Source organism: Nicotiana tabacum, chromosome 21 (genome assembly GCF_000715075.1).
Source record: "Nicotiana tabacum cultivar K326 chromosome 21, ASM71507v2, whole genome shotgun sequence".
In the NCBI taxonomy this organism is placed as follows: Eukaryota; Viridiplantae; Streptophyta; class Magnoliopsida; order Solanales; family Solanaceae; genus Nicotiana; species Nicotiana tabacum.
This window is the reverse complement of record NC_134100.1, coordinates 20,778,252-20,796,798: the sequence shown is the minus strand read 5'-3', so window position 1 is coordinate 20,796,798 and position 18,547 is coordinate 20,778,252. Positions and strand designations below refer to the sequence as shown.

Below are 18,547 nucleotides of genomic sequence, written 5' to 3'. Positions count from 1 at the left end.
AAAAAAAAAAGTAAAAAAATATGGGTTATAAATAAATATAATGGTTGATAAGTGGTGGCTTGTACAAATTGCACCTAATGGATGGGGATGTTTTAAACAAATGAGGTAGAGTGTTTGGTTGGCACAACTATGATCTTTAAGTTTAATGTAATTGTATTAAAAGTGCTTAGGGAGGTTAGTCACTATATCTAAATATATCATACCCGTCTCTTAGCCTACATTACAACCAAGTAAAGTCATATTGATATTAGACTGAATGGGCTCAATTAGTAAAGTATTACAATACGGCCAAGCCTATGGTGCATCTTTGTGGCATGTGAACGTTCTTTCTGAGAGTGAGTGAATTTTGTCTATCTTAGTTCCTACTTGTTCTAATTATCATTATATGTGGAACGACTCTCTTGTGTGATGTGAGGGCATGTGATTCACAAAGGAAAGGTAAGTCTTGACTCTTGTATAGAGTAGTTTGAATAAGTGCAAATGTTGCATGGTACAAAAGGTTTGACTCTTGAGGTAAAGGTTGTTCACTACTAGGTGCAACTTTTGTAAAATGTTCATGGTGTTAGTCATTAAGGGAAAAGCTTAGGGAAGGAATTTTGATGGAGTGTGGTGGATTGCTCGAGGACTAGCGATAATTTAAGTGTGGAGTGTTGATAGTAGGCTATATAGTTAATATTTACATCTTAATATGACCATACTTCATTGTTGTTTTATAGATAAATTGCAAACAAAAATGCTCTAAATAGTGTTCTTTTGTTTAGCAGGGAATATTATATGAGAGGAAGCAACATGGAGTGTTTTGGAGGCGATAATGTGAAGAAAAACGCCCACTCGCGAAGTACCCGAACACAAAGAAGCATAAATGGCCTGGGCAAGAAGGCCACCGCGACCGCGGTGGCACTGCGGTGAACCACGGTAGATTAACAACGTAAGGCAGAAAGGTCAGCATTCACCGCGGTCGACCGCTGTGCACTGTTCACGCTACTAGAAAGTTTGAGGATCAAAGTGTAAAATCGGTGAAACTGTTGTAAAACCCTTATATGCTTTAGAAACTCACCCAAGATGGAGCTAAGCTGATTTTTAAACTACTTTTGGAGGCAAGAACAAGAGTGAGAAGATCAACCAAACATTAGAGTTTTTCTATCTCCTATTAATTCTTGCAATTTTACATTATGAACAATTTAGTAGTTTTCTCTTATTTTGTTATGAGTAGCTAAATACTTATCTAGGGTTGATGGAACCAATTGTTGGTTGAAGTTTTGACTCAAGTTGTTATAATCGAGCCGGATGTATGATATGATTGTTCAACTATGTTTTGTACGGTGATTAACTGAATGGGCCCTTGATTAATCGTGTCTAATTACCTTATATTTCTTGAGAGAGAATATTAGGTTAGATAGTTGTTGAACAACACTACTTTTGGGTAATTTAAGAGATTCATTACTTGAACTTAAAAGTGGGTTTAGAGATAACAAAACTTTGGTGGGATAATTTAGAGTTGCATAACTATTGTCAGCTAGAGTAGTTCGAGAGAATACTCTAGTAAATTATTTTAGTTGATCAAGAGATAATTACGATAACCCATAACTCTTAATCCTCATAGAGTTTTATGACGAGATTATAGCGGAAGAGTCAAGACCTAAACTAGTAATTGGGGAAATCACTGCCCTAGACCTTCTTACCATTGAATTATCTTTGTTTTAGCTTACTGCTGTTTTTAATAGTAGTTGAAGTAGTTAAACAAAAAAACCCAATCTTTATTGATCAAAAATTTTGCATCTAGAAATTGATTGAGTTGATAATAACATTGCCGAAGAGTGTAATAGATAGGTTAGTTCCCTCAGGATTCGATTCCGGACTTAAAACCGGATTATATTTGCAGCGACCGCTTTGTCCTTTAAAAGGCATACTTGGGCGTTATCACTACACGTGGTATTAACGCATCGGTCATCATATCCATATCTACCCTTTCCCGCCCCGTGAAGGTAATTAAAGTGAGGGTTGGTCTCGACCCCTATTGTATGTTGTTACCCGTCCCTTCTTATTAGTCCCGGAAGAATTTAGGACTCCTATCCTAAAAAGAGGGAGGTTCTAGGCAGACCCTCAGGTTTAAAGGCAAAATATTAGGCGAAAAACAAAAACACATAAGACTGCATTTAGGGGGGAAACATAGAAATAAATAGAAGGCTCAGATATACCTCCACAAGTAATGCACATAGACAACACGGCTCATACACAGGTAAGGTCCACATTTGAACTCAGAATTCTAAAGCATGGTATCTAGATGATAACAGCAGAACCAGATTTATCACATGACTCAGAAAAGAAGTCCGAATCAGGCTTGCCTAGTGATTTTAACACATTGACAGTTAAAAGCTTATCATAAAGACGGTTCTGGTTTTCTTTAAAGTGATTGCCTAAAGCTTGTCTAGGCGCGGAATACAGATGACTAGAAGGCAGGTTTTTAAAGCGGACTCTTGAATCTCATAGCATGATATCTAACGACAAATCAAGGTAGTTTTTGAAAGAACTTGTTTTAGAGAACATAAACCGTTAAAATTAAACCAGTTTTGAAATGCACTAAATCGCGGACTAGGTTGATTTATTTAAATTAAACTAGTTGAGATCTATAGGCAGCATTTCTAGAGTTATTCCCTATAGGCATGACATCTAGTTGTTTAACACTGATTTCAGAAACTTTGCAGGCATAATGACCAATGAAAGAAAACATGTAACACTTGTTGTAACAAGAGCTGGATTAAATTATATGTTATAGGTATGGCATCTATTTGTGAAACTGATTTCGAGACCTATTAAACATGATTTCTAACATGGTAAGGCAAGTATAGTAAAATCCTATTAAACATGATTTCTAACATGGTAAGGCAAGTATAGTAAAATCCTATTAAACATGGTTTTTAACATAGTGAGGCAAACATAGTAAAATCCTATAGGCATGATTTCTAACATGGTAAGGCAAACATAGTAAAATGTAAAGTCCTATAGGCATGGTTTCTACCCGTCTTACCTCACAAACATGTAAATACCCGCCATTTTTACTAGTTACCCCAATATTCGTTTATAAATTATTACAGGCCAACATTAAAATGAATTACATAAATAGAAATGAAAAACAAGAAGTTACACTATAGAGAGCCTGATTAGGACTTCCTCCCTGAGTTATGTGATAAATCACCTCAAGTGCCAAGATTGTTCCATAGTCTTTCTCATATCCGGGTGTGTCAGAGTTCCCTATGGACCTCAAGGGATCCCGGGCAGTTCTCATACCCAGATTTCATAGCCAAGACAGAGTAAGTGTAGTGTGGAAAGGCCAACTTTTATGTGTCCAAGTTCAGAGGGAGCTCAAGGGTCCCAAGGCAAGGCTCACACAAAAGGTGCAGAACCTAGTGGTCTAAGATTATATGTGAGAGTGCTTGACATAGATTTCAAAAGAGATGTGTTGGAAACAGTTTTGACAAATTTTTTTGAAATAAGTTTGCAAAACAACAGAAGAGTTGCTTGGGGAAAAACAGTTTTGAAAGGAGAAGGGAATAGAAGCAACAACAACTTGGAACAAACCAGCACACATAGAACAAATACAAAGAATAGTATCACTTCAACATTCACAAGTAGGGAAGTAAGGGGTTGGGGACATAGATAGCCCAAATCAGAAACACATAACATGGATGAGAAGAGATGCATATAGACCAGCAAGTACATAGAACAGGTAGGAACTGATTGGCCTCCAGAACACAAACTACTACTTCAAAATGTTAATAGGGAATCATGCTCAAAATTAGAATATTAATAGGCAATGAGACATAGAGACAGGGTGTGGGAGTAGTTACGTTGAGGACAGGGGTCTATTACACATAATTAGTCATGCCACTTAGTGTTAACCAAGCATATTTAAGAGTCTATAATACTATCATGGCATACTAGTTGAGGGAAACAAGAACTTAAGTAGACATGCTGATTACACTTGAACATGAGAGGGCAAAACTTAAGCATGCTGAATAAAGCCATAAACAAGAAGGGCAATTAAACACATGAGCCATTAAGTCAGTGCAAAAGGAGACATGGATTGACAGACATGGAGCATATAGAGTTGAGTTTCAGAATTGAACTAGAAACATACCAGTTAAGGAAGCTAAATGCAGATAATAAATCAAGTAGAGTTCCATAGTCTAGCCTTGGCTTTCAGTCGGCTAGACCAACAGTCAACACAAGTAGCAAAGAAAGAAGAGAGAGTTTGAGTGTGTATGTGTGTATTCTGAACTATATCTTCGCGTCTAAGAGTCAGAATGAGAGTGCATATATAGCACTTAGGGAGATGAAACAAATAAGGTAAAAAATGATCTAGAGTTCATAAATAAAGTAAGTAAATATAATCAACAAGTTAATTGGGGCTAATCCCCATTAATTTGCACAAACAGATCCGGGAAGGTCACGTTAATACAAGGAGAATTCATTACCAGCCCTGATTGGGGCTAAAATAAGGTAACAGATCATAAATTAATCAATCAGTCGGCATAAGGCAAATAACCCTAATTACAAGCCACAAAGAAGGAAAGTAAGTAAAAGAAAACCCCAAAGAATACTGACTTTAACGGGAAAAATTGGTTCAAATCCATAATAGAAATCAATTAAGCAAAAAATCCCAAAGAATACTGGTTTTAATAGGAAAACTTGTTCAAATCCTTAATAGAAATCAATCAGTATGTTAGGTTGGCAGAGATAAACAAATAACTGAGGAAAAAATTGAAGAAAATCAGTGCAACAAACAGAAACATCTAGGTTTTAAGTATATACATGAGAATCAGTCAAGATAGTAAAGAAACAAAGCACTGAAAAGTTAGAAAAACCTTTTTGAAAACACTTAGGGCGAACCCTAATTTCAGAAGAAAGCGAATGGAGTCGAAATAGTTAGCCAGAATAGGAGATCTTCAAGAGAAAGTGACAGATAACACTCGAACCCTTTCATATCTACAAAGATCTGAACGGATTCGAGTATTTGTAAAACTAGGGTTTTCAAAAAACAATTGAGATGAAAGAAACTTCATTAAAAGCCATAGATTCGAACTGAAAACGGAAGGAAATCAATACTCACAAACAAGGATGGCCCTAGACAGACCTGTAAACAAACCTCGGACGAAGGAACATGTTGAATCTCCTTGAGATTCTTTTAGGGACCCACGTAATCAACAACCAGGAGGTATAGAAGGCTGGTAGTGGCCGGAGAATACTTAGAATCTCCATAGACGAGAGTTTCTCGCCGGTGACGGCGATTAGGGTTAGGCTTAGGATTTGAGAGCATTTGAAAGGAGAGGGATCAGATGTCAGCGTGAGAAGAGGAGTGAATGAGAGGGTTTGGGGGGGTTAGGTTCAGGTTTAATTAAGGAAGGGGGAATGTGACCGTTGATCTGAATGATCAACTGTTAGGATTGAATGGGGTAGGTGGGTTGGGTTAAGGACTTAGGGATTGGGTCAGGGATTTTGACGGATTGGGCCTGGGGTTTGGGTTGATTCAATTGGGTTTGCGGCTGGTTATAATTTAAATAAGGGTGGCTAGTTGTTAAATACCAAATTAAAATTAGATAAATAATTAATAAAAATAGCTAATAATTAGATAAAATAAAATTAAAGTTAAATAGGTGAAATTAAGGTAATTAACTAATATTAAAAATATAAAAATATTGATTATTGAATTAAAATACCATAAAGTGTACAATTAGGCTATAATTGCAAAATCATTGTAACTATAGCCAAACAATGCCAAATTGGCTAATTTATGAAATAATTAAATCTTAATAGGATTAAAAATGATATGCTGAGCTAAGAAATACTTTGAAATTACTTGTAATATAATATATGAATAATTATTGGATATAAAATACTTAATAAATTAGAAAATAAATTGATAATAATATGGAAAATTATGGAAAAATATCAATTATTATAAAAAGTGATTTTGAAGGTATTTATGCAAATTTAAAAATAGTTTGAGGAAAAATTGGGTATCAACACTACTTGCTACTGCTTTAAGTTAGCCGGCTGCAAGCCAAGGCTAACCATTTGTGTTCTCTTGTTCTTTCATTCTTCTCACTATCCTGTTTACTGGTATGTCCTAGTTTCAATTCAAAGTTCCAACAATAATATGATTCTCTTATTGTTTCAGTTCTTCTTGTTTCTAGTTTGCTTCTATTTATGGTTTTGTTGTGAAACTTGTAGTTGAGGGTTACATTATTAGCATGTCATCATGTCTTTCCCTCCCTTGAGATCAGTATATTCTCCCTTCTATTTGTTTCTGAGCACGTCTACACCAATTATCTCATACTTGTTATATGTTTACCACCATGAATTCCCCAAATCCCTATCCCCTTGTATGTGAGTCTGTTCTTTATGTCTGGTTTTGTGACTATGTCTAGTTAGCTGCCTTTGGGCATGACTATACTAATTCCCAGGTCTTTTATTAATTATATGTCCTATGTATTCCCAAACCCCCTTACCCCTATTTGTGACTACCCAACCTGCCTTGATGTTGTGACTCCTGGTTGTGTATGAACTTATCCTGAGGTGCTTGGACTTTGTTAACTACTCCAATCTCTTTTTCAAACAGTCTCTATTGCTTTACTAAATTACTTTCAAAAAGACTTTTGTTTTAATACAGTTTTTTACTAAAACCTTCCAACTTGTGCAAATCACGTTCACTCTACTCTTAGTCAATAAGTTCTACCCCCTCCAGTATGTGTACTGCCTTGGGATCCTCTTGAGAACCCTCTGAACTCTAGCATACTTAGGTTGGACCTTCCACACTGCACTTGTTTAATTTTGGTTACCAAGTCTAGGTGTAAGCACTGCCCGAATCCTTCAGATCCTTAGAAAACTTTGATTCACCTAGACTATGTCATTGTCTATGGAATTGAGGCATATGAGGTCATTGGAGGCTTTGGGGAATCTGGTCCTAGTTGAAGGCTCCCTATAGAATAGCTTCTTGATTTTTTATTTACTTGTGCAATTCATTCATTGGTTTGTAATAACTTGTAAACAGATATTAGGTATTTAGTGAAAAGGGTAGGTAGATACATGTTTTATGGGGTAATACGGGTAGAAATCATGCACCTAGGATCTCACTGTTTGCTCTACTAAGTAGAAATCATGTTTATAAGGTTCTACATTTTGTCACGTCTAGAAACCATGCCTATAGGATTCGGATAATTTCGTAATAAGAATCATGCTTTCAATGTCTTAAAAAATCGGATTAACTTATAGATGTCATGCCTATAGGACTTAATTCGGATTCTGGTGCAAAGAGTGTTATATATGTTTACATGCCTACAAAGCATTAAAATCAGTATTACACTTAGATATCATGCCTATAGGGAATCATATTCAAAATTCTGCCTTTCAATCTAATTTAGTCTAAATAAGTCAACTTGATTACGCCTAGTTCATTTCTGAATTGGTTTTATTAAGTATTAAGTATTTCCTGAAACAAGTTCTTTCAAACTGACTCAATCTCATTAGATATCATGCATATAGGTATTAAAGAAGTCCATTTCAAAACCTGCTTTGTTTCTGTATTAATATAGACATCAGTACTCCGCGTATAGGCAAGCCCTTAGGGCATTTTCAAAATTGCATCTCTGAAACTGTCTCTATTGCTTAATGTTTTCTGATCTTAAAAGGCTTTAAAATCCATAGGCAATTGCTAGGGTTATAACTTCTGAGTCTAAAAGAGGTTATTTGTATTTTGCATATTCACCTAGATATCCTACTTTAGGACATTGTCTAATAAAAGACCTTAACTGTGTTTGAGTCATGCTGCTTATGTGTTTGTTTGAGGAGGAAACTCTGAGCCTCTAATTGCCCCCTTTATGTGTTGAAAGTCCTAAGTGTTTTTGATTGTCGCCTTAGAATTTTTTCCTTTTAAAACCTTAGGGGTACGTCTAGAACCAGCTATTGGTAGAGGTCCTAACTCCCTCCAGGACCATTAAGAAGGGATGGGTAGCAGCACGCAATAGAAATTGTTGACCAAACATTCGCTTTACATGACCAATAAGGGGATGGGAAGGTTAGATATGGGATATGATGACTACGTGCTAATGTCACGTGTAGCTCCTCATTGAGGAGTGTTTACCGGACATTGTGTGGGGTAATTCTATAGGATAACCAACCTAGGACCCCTCTTTACCAGATTTTCTTTTTATTTAAAACTTTGTTTTACAACTTGTCCAAATCTTACTACTTAAGTTATCCCAATGTGTTTTGCTTGCGACCTATTTGATTCAATTGTTTACTTGTAATGGACTAATTTGTGAATATAAGTTCGGTCGGAACCCACAGTTATGGACCAAGAGGGGTGCCTAACACCTTCCCCTCGAGGTTACTTCGAACCCTTACCCTAATCGCTAGTAATGCAACCCAACCCAAGAGTTAATCGCTCTAGGTAGCCTAACGCACCATAATCCTTTAGGTGGCGACTCTTTAAATACCCAATTCCCAAAAGGAGATGAGTCATTACATCCCGTGAATGTCGAAACCCGGACTTCCCCGTCAAAAGAGGAAAAAAAGGGGGCCCGATATCCATAACCTTCCTAAAATTATATTATAGGCCATGTCTGCATCCATCACTTGAAACTTGGATTTTTTGACGACACCATCTACGAACGTTGCTAACACAATTTCTCCTTTTGTTACAACATTTGAATTATCAAACCCAGACAACGATCGAGCCTTGGATATGATATGATCAGTCGCTTGCATCTCATTCACTACCCTTAATAGTATGATATTCACAGAGCTACCTGGATCAATCAAAACTCGTTTGACATTAGTATCATAAACAAGTAAAGATATTACTAGAGCATCGTTATGAGGGATGATCAAGCCATCTGCATCATCGTCGTCAAATGTTATGTTATCTTTTTCTATAACTTGATGAATCTGCTTCCCGTGGACTAAGACTTGGTTATCTTTTTTGCTGCCATATATGCCGTATATGTTACTCCATTGACATCCTCACTCCCGGTTATAACATTCACCATCCTCTTTGGCATAGAAGGTTTTGGTGGTTATTGCCTATTTTTTTATATAAGACTGCTTTCCTTTTTCACTAAATAGGCCAGTGAGATAACCTTTTTTCAGTAAATATTCAACCTCCTCTTGTAAAAGCCTGCAATCTGCTATTTTGTGACCGTGATCATTATGGAATTCACACCAGAATTCCTGGCTTCTTTTGCTGGGATCCGTTCTCATCTCTTTCGTCCATCGTACCTTATCACCCATTCCTCTTAGCACGGCTACCAGCTCGGACGTACTGACGTTGAAATTATAATCTCCTATTCTTGATTGGGAATTTTGATCTTTGTTCCTTGTTGTATAACGTTCCTCTCCGAATCAAGAAGAAGAACTTGTCTCCTTCTTCTTTGATCTTTGATCAAACCATGCCTGATCTTGTTTTGATATAGGATTTCGTCCCGTGGGTCCCATATAAGATTCATACCTATTTTTTCAGATCTCATTTCTGATTGTGAACGTCTAGGCCCGAATCTTTCTTCCACCTTCGGTTGAGATACCGTATCTTTTTCTATCTGCAACTTTGTTGTACCTATTATAAACATCATTCCAAGTTATGGCAGAAAATTCCCACATGCTTTATTTTGACCTTCTCGTGGATTCTAAGCTTTTTTCATTCAAATTGATTGAAATTACATAGCTACCCAATTATCAGGTACATGCGGTAATATCATTCTCTCTCACTGGAATCGATCCACGAATACTCTAAGTAATTCTGTACTCCCTTGTTTTACCTTGAAGATATATTTCATTCTCTTCTCCACTTTTTGAGCTCCCAAGTGCACTTTTATAAATGAATCTACAAGCTAAGAAAAAGAATCAATCAAATTTTCAGGTAAGAGTGAATACCAAGTTAATGCTCCTTTTGTGAGAGTTCCGCCAAATTTCTTCAGCAATACTGATTCAATTTTCTGCTTGATAAATTGTTGCCCTTGACTCTTGTAGTAAATGCGGTAACATGATCTCGAGGGTCAGTAGTCTCATCATATTTAGTAATATCGGGCATCTTGAACTTTTTAAGTATTGGTAACGATGCTGCACTTGGCTTCCAAGATTATTGATAATACTTTTTAATATCCACTTCTTTAATCACGGGTGGTACTCCTGGTATCTTCTCTATCCGCTCGTTTTTTGCTTGAGCTGTTTCTGCAAGGTTAGTACTAAATATTGTAAATTAGAATTATTTGGTGTACCTAACTCTCTGACTCTAGAATTATTTGGCATTTTCCCACTTCCAGAGTTTTCAAGCCCCAAATGAGGGTTTTCCACAATTGTGTTCACTAGTGGTGGGGCCTGTACAACACTTGGCAGCCCACTTGCAAAAGTGCGCAAGGCTTCACCAATGTGTTGAGCAATAAACTACTTTAAATTATCTTTCTTATTTGACTGTTTGTCAATTTGTTGTCCAGCATTACGATTAGCAGATCTGTTAGGTGAATTTTCTCGTGAACGCGGCGGAGTAGCTGTGGATGTGTGGTTTGGAGGAGTTCCTCCTTATTGCCTTCCTTGTTCTCCATCACCCAACTGAAAAAATTCATTAGTAGTAGACATAATTCGTTATTAAAGGTAAAATATAAAAAGTAAAAATATTACTAGATATCCCGGCAATAGAACCAATTTGTTTAACCAAATATAGTTTTTGTGGTCAAAACAAATATTGAAATAAATCGGATTTCTAATAACTAATTTTACTTCACTTTTTCAAATATATAACAATTAGAAATAATAGAAACTAAATATTCAATGAGTAAAGAAAAGAAAATTTTATTGATAATCATAGTTTCCTTCCAAGAGTTGAGAGTAAGAATCTTCAATCAAGCAGAGAAATAAAAGACTGATAGCATATATTTGTGAATTTCTTGATGATCGTTCAGAATATAGTAAGGGCGTTTATATAAGGATACAATGTGTAACTATTTTGCCCCACTTAATTCCTACTCGTTACTAATATTAACTACATTAATTGCCTTAATTGAGTCATTTGTAATAGTTATGGTAATAATAGTCAATCGCGCATAATCAGGGATTGTCCAGATTTCTTTTCTATATTCGTAGCTATTAATGAATCTTCCTCTTTTATAGTCTTCAATCATGCTTTCCGTGTCTATCTCTTCTTTCCCAGTTACCAGATGAGGTATCTTTGTACACAATTCCGTGGATATTTTACCCATGCCTCATCATTCTTCTTTATTGCTCTAGTTCTAATGCCACATGTCAGCATATCATTAATTCACAAATCGAGTCCATTTTTCATCAAGTACACTTGTGTCTCCGATACATGTCACAATCCTTGACATATGTCTGCACATCCTCCCATATCCCCTTCCAAGAAAAAAGTGAAGATATCCTTTAATAAGTTTGCTCAATGCTAGAGTGTCCACCAGTGGATGAATCATGCCACAAGTACATAATGCCCTTCTTGTGCATCTGGCCTTACCACCAGTCTTCCCTCTTTTTTAAGTTGTCCATGTATAAAAGAATATCTCCGAGTTTGAGCTTCTCCGTCCTCCTTTAAGCTTTGGATAACATTTACTCTACACCAATTCCCAACTTTGCATGATTAGAGTCAATAAGTCAGTTTTGACTGTTGACAAGGTCAAAGCAGCTAATTCAACCACTAGAAGCCTAGATAATGTGTCCTCCACTTTGTTCTCCTTCCCTTTCCTATACTCAATGATAAAGCCATATTGCATGAATTTAGTTATCCACTTCAACTGAGACCCTGTGTGCAACTTTTGTTTGAAGAAGGAATTTGAGAGACATTTGATTTGTCTTCACTATAAAAGGTTTTCCCATTAATATTGAGCCCATTTTCCATGACGAAAGCCAATAGCTCTTTGTCATATACTAAGAGTGTTTTATGTTGAGGAGATGGCCTCTTGCTAAGATAGGTAATTGGTTATCTCTTTTACATCAAGGCTGCTCCAATTCCTAGGTTAGATCCACCAGTCTCTACTACAAAGGGTATAGAGAAATCTGATAACACTAGTACAGGAGCAAAAGTCAGTGCCCTCTTGAGTTCATCAAAAGCTACAATAGCTTTGTTGGACCATTCGAAATTAACCTATTTAGAATATCAATAAGAGGTTTACTGATAAACCCATAACCTCTAATAATCTCCTGTAATAACCTGCTAGGCCCAGGAATTCCCTTAACTGTTTGAGGTCAGCAAGCTCTGGCCATGATTGAACAGCTTCTACCTTTTTAAGATATGTGGCTACCCCTTCAACAGATATGTAATACTACCCCAGATACTCAATCCTCTCAGCTGCAAAAATACATTTGATTTCTTTAGCAAACAGTTGGTGTTGGACTAACAAGTCAAAAGTAACCTCGAGATGTTTTACATCTTCTTCCAGGCTTTGACTGAAAACAAGAATACCAAGAAGATTTCCTCAATTGATCTTGGAAGATGTGATTCATTAGCCCTTGAAAATTGGATGGTGTATTAGTTTATCCAAAAGGCATCACTAGATGTAGTCCTGAGTAAGTCGTGAAAGCTGTTTTGTGCACAGTCGAAGTTGTCGTCCTAATTTGATGGTATCAAGCTCTCAAGTCTATCTTGAAATAAATTTGTGATCTCTCTAGTTCATCCAACAGTTCCTCAATTATTAGAACGAGAAATTTGTCTTTCAGTTACCTTGTTAAGAGCTATATTAGAGTACCTAATTACCCCTTGAAGTAGTACTCTTTTTTCAAGAACATACTTAAATTTTATGAAGGTCTTAATCTTCCAACCCCCCCTCAAAAAGTTTGAAGTGGTATTAATACTAACTTTTGAGGCCAACCTGAGTTTTAAGAGGGGAAAAAGTTTAATTATGGACCAATAATTTACTGACACGTGTTATGAAAAAAGGGTACTACTTCAAGGAATAATTTGGTATTCTCCCTAAATTATAATTAATTATTGTTATTGTAAGTCATGGTGCAAGAAAACATAGACTATCAGTGTACATAAGGCGATGAGAACAAGTGCTGTGAACACTTTCAATCAAAATAAGGCTGTGGTTGGAATTGGTTAAATTTCATTATATGGTTATTTTAGTTAGGCACTTGCACTAGGCAAGGTAGTTCGGGCAGAGTGTAGTCCAGTTATGGAAATTTCATTAGAAGATATAAGTTAGGCATTTACACTATGAGGGCAGTGTAGTAGTAGCCACGTACCTGATTTCTATCCCTTTTTAAATAAACAAAAAAATACTTACACCAAATCACATTAAATTATAGTCAAGTGATAAATTGACGTTAGATTGCATATAAATAACCACGGCTAATAATACATATTATGTATTTGGTATTCATTAGTTTGGCGTAAATACATAATGTTATGTGTTAATTTGAAAGTTGCTTGTTGTAACAACTTTCTATTACAGTTCCGTGCACTCTTTATATATCTATAGCAGATGAGAATGCTACTTTATTATAATTCTTGTTATTGACTTTCTTAAAATTCTTGGATGAGTATTTCCACCCCTTCAAGCATGGCCTTCTCTTCTTGTTTTTGCCACTTTTTGATCTCACACAAGGTATGCTGCTTATAACTTTATATCTAATTCTATGAGCTATCTTTTGTTTAGTAGTAATAATTAATTTCCGGTTTGGACTCCAACTAATTCAATTCATATCATTTAAGGAAAAAAGCGTTCCCTAGCAGGATTTTTCCCATTCGTTGACCTCGAACCTGAGACCTTTGGTTAAGGTGAAGGGATTCTCTTCATCCCACCGTAATCTTTGGTGATAATATTTGTGAGTAAATTGGTGTTTATGTTGCACAAAGTCCCTTGGAATTTTTATGCTTCATCAATTTTTTCTAATTGGATATTTTAATTTTATTAGTTCCAGGACACAGGCATTGCATGTGTATTCTATATCAACAACTATAAATTTATAATAAATAATATATATTCTTACGCGAATATACATATATTGTAGCCGATGATCTATGAGAAACAAGCCTCCAAGAGATTTAGAACTATTGAACTTCTTTACCCATTTAAGCTTGAACTTCTACAGCTTTTGGGGCAGATTCACCTTTTTTTTTGGCGGATGTAGGATTTAAGCTTTATGGGTTCCATCTTAAAGATTTTTTGCCACGAATCCATTATATTTTTAAAATTATGGGTTCAAACTTACTATTTATTACAATTTTAGTGAATTTTTACACATAAATTTATGCTTCATGTCGGAAGTACTGGGTTCAGTTGAACCCGGTATTACAACTCTACATCCGCCTTTGTTTTTTACCACTTATGAATAATTAAATCAAGAATGATTCTATACTTAGCTGCAGAGGAACAATGCTGCCTCTTTTGCTCTTGCACCAATTATTAACTCTGATGTTTCACGTCAAAAAGTTGGGGGATTGGGAACCAAGCTAAGCACTGGATGGAGTTTTCTGGGAGGATCAAGAATCGTTATTCGTCCAAATGTTACAAGAAATCTTCTGCAAAGAAAGAGCTCAATGGTGTCTGCCTTGTGTAATTATTTCCCTACATTATCCATTGGTTTAAATAGTTTTAAATGCGTGCTATTAAAAATTAGTTAAGTATTTATGCTCTTGTCTTTTTGCAGGGTCGGAAAGCTCTCAAATTGCTACTAATGTATTCCCATTGGGAACATTAGCAGTTCTTCCCTTTTATTTCTTCATGGTTGTGGCACCTAAAGCTGCACTTGTAAGTTTTCTCAATTGTCGACCTAAATTAACCTGTTTTACTATTGCCAGTTTCCTAAGTTGCTCGGATACGGGTGTGGATGTCCGAAACGGGTGCGGATCTAGAGATCGCATCCTTCAAGATGTAATTCTAAGATTCAGGGAAACGGATCCTAGTACGGATACAGGTGCATGGATCCAGCTAAAAATATTTCAAAAATATAAAAAAGATCTCTAAATTATGATAAATTTTGTGGAATACTTACGTATAGCTTGTAAAGTGTGGATTTCTTATTTTATTCTCAAGGTATAGATAAGTAAAGGATTGATTTCCTAGATAAAGTATACTATTTTCTTCAAATTTACCCCAGTTTTGGTTCTGATTTCGGGAATCAAATTGTATCTCGTATCGAATTTTTCCATCCGTCGTGGTCAAAGTATCCAAAATTGTTTGAACATATTTGCTATGGAAATCATGCTCACACCCATACTAGTGTCATGTCGACAAGGGTGCGACACCTAAACTTTTTGGAGCAACTTAGCCAGTTTTTATCACAAAAATCATGAATAAAAGTAAATTACTAGGCCACAACTTCTCTCACCATCTTTTTCTGCTTTTCTCATGTTATGTGGTCTCTGTATGATTTCAATCTATGCATTGATGTGTTAATTTCATGGGGTCGCTGCTCAATTTTCACTTTATTGCAACAAAGTTAATGTACTATTTTTGTAACGAAAGAGTCACTCAACCTCGTTTAAGTATCGCGAAAGTCATTACATTAGTTTTGTAACGAAAAATCGCTCAACTTTGATTAAGTATCAAAGAAAGTCAGTAGGAGAAAACAAAGGAGCATTTTTTATTTTTATTTTTATATTTAGGCAAACTTATTGATTGCAAATAATTGTTCAGTAGAAGAACTCATTGCTTCACTTCGAATTGCAGGCCCAAAAAGTGATGGAGAGCAGCATACCTTATATTGTGCTTGGACTTCTTTATGTATATCTCGTGTACCTCTCATGGACACCAGATACAATGCAGCTATTATTTCCTAATAAATATTTGCTTCCAGAGGTATGTGATCATCAACTACACACTCCCTCTTTCCCATTTTATATAACACTCCTATCTTTTTGTTCTTTTCGAAAATAAGAAGCCTTTTATATTTTAAAACTCTTTAGCTTTAAATTACTCATTTTAATCGGGGGTCGTTTGGTATAATTGTGAGATGTCCCATAATATCTCAGGGGGTAGGATATATATCGTATGGGAATAGCTATCCTACTTTTTATATGGGATAACTATTCATGGGCGGCCCAAGGGTCAAGCCACTAAAGCAAAGGCTTTAGGCCCCTAAATTTTGAAGGCCCCAAATTTTTCTTTTTGTTTTCTACTCGTATTTGTATTGAACCCCCAACTAATCTAGATTCATATCGCATAAGGCCTAGTAAAAGAGAGAACACGTTTTAACAGAATTTATTTCAACCACATGAATCGAACTCAATATAAGGTAAGTTGGATCATATACATCTCACAACAATCTTTAGAGGTAGGGTCTAAATATATTGGGTATGTTAAAATTAAAAAAAATATTTTATAAAAAGTAAATATAACTTTTAATTTAGTATTGATGTAACCGTTTAAGCAAAAATTGGAGAAAGAGAATCACTCCCCCTAAACCGTCGTCGCGAATATAAAACTTTTCATTATTTAAATTTGACAATTGACATCATTAGTGAGGTACCTATATTATTATTCTCCTTTTACATTTCTCACTAAAAACGTGCAATAAACTTTCAGAATCCATTTTTTTTTTGTATCTTCAATAGTCCAAGTCTTATTTTTTATCTTTCTCATCAGAAAACGGGTACTACATTCTTATATTCTCTTCTTGATTTCTACAAAAAAAGCTTAAGTTCTCGATAAGTTATATTGTTCTCTGTAGAAAAAAAAAAGAGTTTTATTTTTTCTATAAAAAACAAGAGTTGAAGAGTACCGTTGAATACAACTATATTGCGCATTCTTTTTTCCCCTCAGGTTTCAAGCATTTCAACAAGTATATTAGAACATCAAAAATTATTTTGATATCAAGTTATAAACTTCTTGAATCTGGTTCAATTATCTAAGATCAACAATATCTTAGGAGAGATTAAATTATTTATAAAAGAAACTATTAACAACTTTACATCTTAAAAAGATAGAAAATAGACTTCCATTAAAAATATAGATTAATTATTTTTTCCTTCTGATAGGCCCCAGATTAAAAATTGGCTTTAGGCCACCAATCTTCTTGGACCGCCCCTGTAACTATTCCTGTCATTTTAGTGTAATTTCCTATGATTAGCTGATACCTATAATCAAATATGAGATAAATATAATCTCAAATTTTATCCCAGGATTATTATTCTTATCTCATGTATCACACGACCTTTTAGTGATATACTCTTATAGCCGTAGGCAGTGACGGAGGCAGGATCTCCGCGAAGGAGGTTCAAAAAGAAAAAAGTTAAAAAAAAAAAATATGTAGCTAGTGGGAATTAAACATATGACCTTACAAAGATGTTGAACTCTCATGACCACTAAGCTATACTTTTGGACTGTGTCAATGGGATTCAAAACTTAATATATATATATATATAGGTAAAAAATAGATTTTGCCTTATATATACAATGTAATTTTTCGGCGAAGGGAAACCCCTTCCACCCCCTAAATCCGCTCATGGCCGTAGGATATTGTTATTGCATATTTTACACCACGAGTTCTAATTAAAGATACTTTTGGTATGTTAGAAAATCTCTCTTTTTCTAAAAATCTGTACGTAGTCAAATTAAATTGAATATGTGAAGTTTTAATTTATATGTAGTGATACTAACATTTGTTCTCATTCAGCTGGATGGTATTGCTGAGATGTTCTCCAGAGTGATGACTTTAGCTTCTGCATGGATTCACCTCTTGGCTGTAGATCTTTTTGCTGCTAGGTTGGTCTCTCTTTGTCACACATCGGTGTGTTTTGGTATATTGACAATAACAAAATATATTGGCAATGTCCGATTATCTAAAAGATAATTACAAGTAACTATCACATCAAGTGAAATCACATACTGTTAATATACAAATTCTATCCATCAGTATATATAAGTTAAATTCTAGTTGTTTTTTTTTTTGGACAAGGAAGAATTAATGATGCCCTATTAAAACTCTTAATTATTACTCCCATTAATTTTTTAATTTTGAAACAGGCAGATTTATCATGATGGATTGGAGAATGATATCGAAACGCGCCATTCCGTGACATTGTGCTTGATGTCTTGCCCTATTGGAATTGTTTCGCATTTCATCACCAAAGCTCTATTCAGTAGACGTGACAGATAATCAGGATTGCAATTTGACTTTGTTTAGCAAATGATCTACGAGTGTAATTATCATCAATTTGTAAAGGTTTTCATTTAATGAAAGGTGGCTTTCTAAGTTTTTATTGATGTGATGTAACATTAAGGCATATTTAGTACCAATTTTTAGAATTATTCATTTTTAAATAAAGGTGACTTCCTTTCTCTTATAGCAGAAACACACAAAACGAGCAGCGGTTAAATTATAGAGAAATTTTGATAAAGCACTATTTTTTAGTGGTAATTAGCTATTTATAGATATCATTTGTTATATTACGGATTGTAGATACGTTTTATGTTGTTATAAGATGTATTAGATGTATTTAAGCTACTGTATTCATGAATACGGTAGCAAAAATAGGCGGGAATCAGGTAAGTCCAGCTAATTTAGTTATTGTATTCGAGTGTATTCGACTGTATTCATGGCGTGA

General features: G+C 35.2%; 1 protein-coding gene across 1 annotated transcript; it reads left to right on the top strand.

Annotated features, from left to right (window-relative positions):
• Window positions 1–13,504: 13,504 nt before the first annotated feature.
• Window positions 13,505–18,206, top strand: LOC107766566 (protein ABA DEFICIENT 4, chloroplastic-like; the record flags this gene model as incomplete). The annotated part of the gene is made up of 6 exons (XM_075242284.1): window positions 13,505–13,604; window positions 14,433–14,555; window positions 14,650–14,750; window positions 15,672–15,800; window positions 17,617–17,705; window positions 17,967–18,206. Coding segments are annotated over 6 exons (675 nt in total), but the record flags the coding sequence as incomplete, so codon positions are not given.
• Window positions 18,207–18,547: the final 341 nt, after the last annotated feature.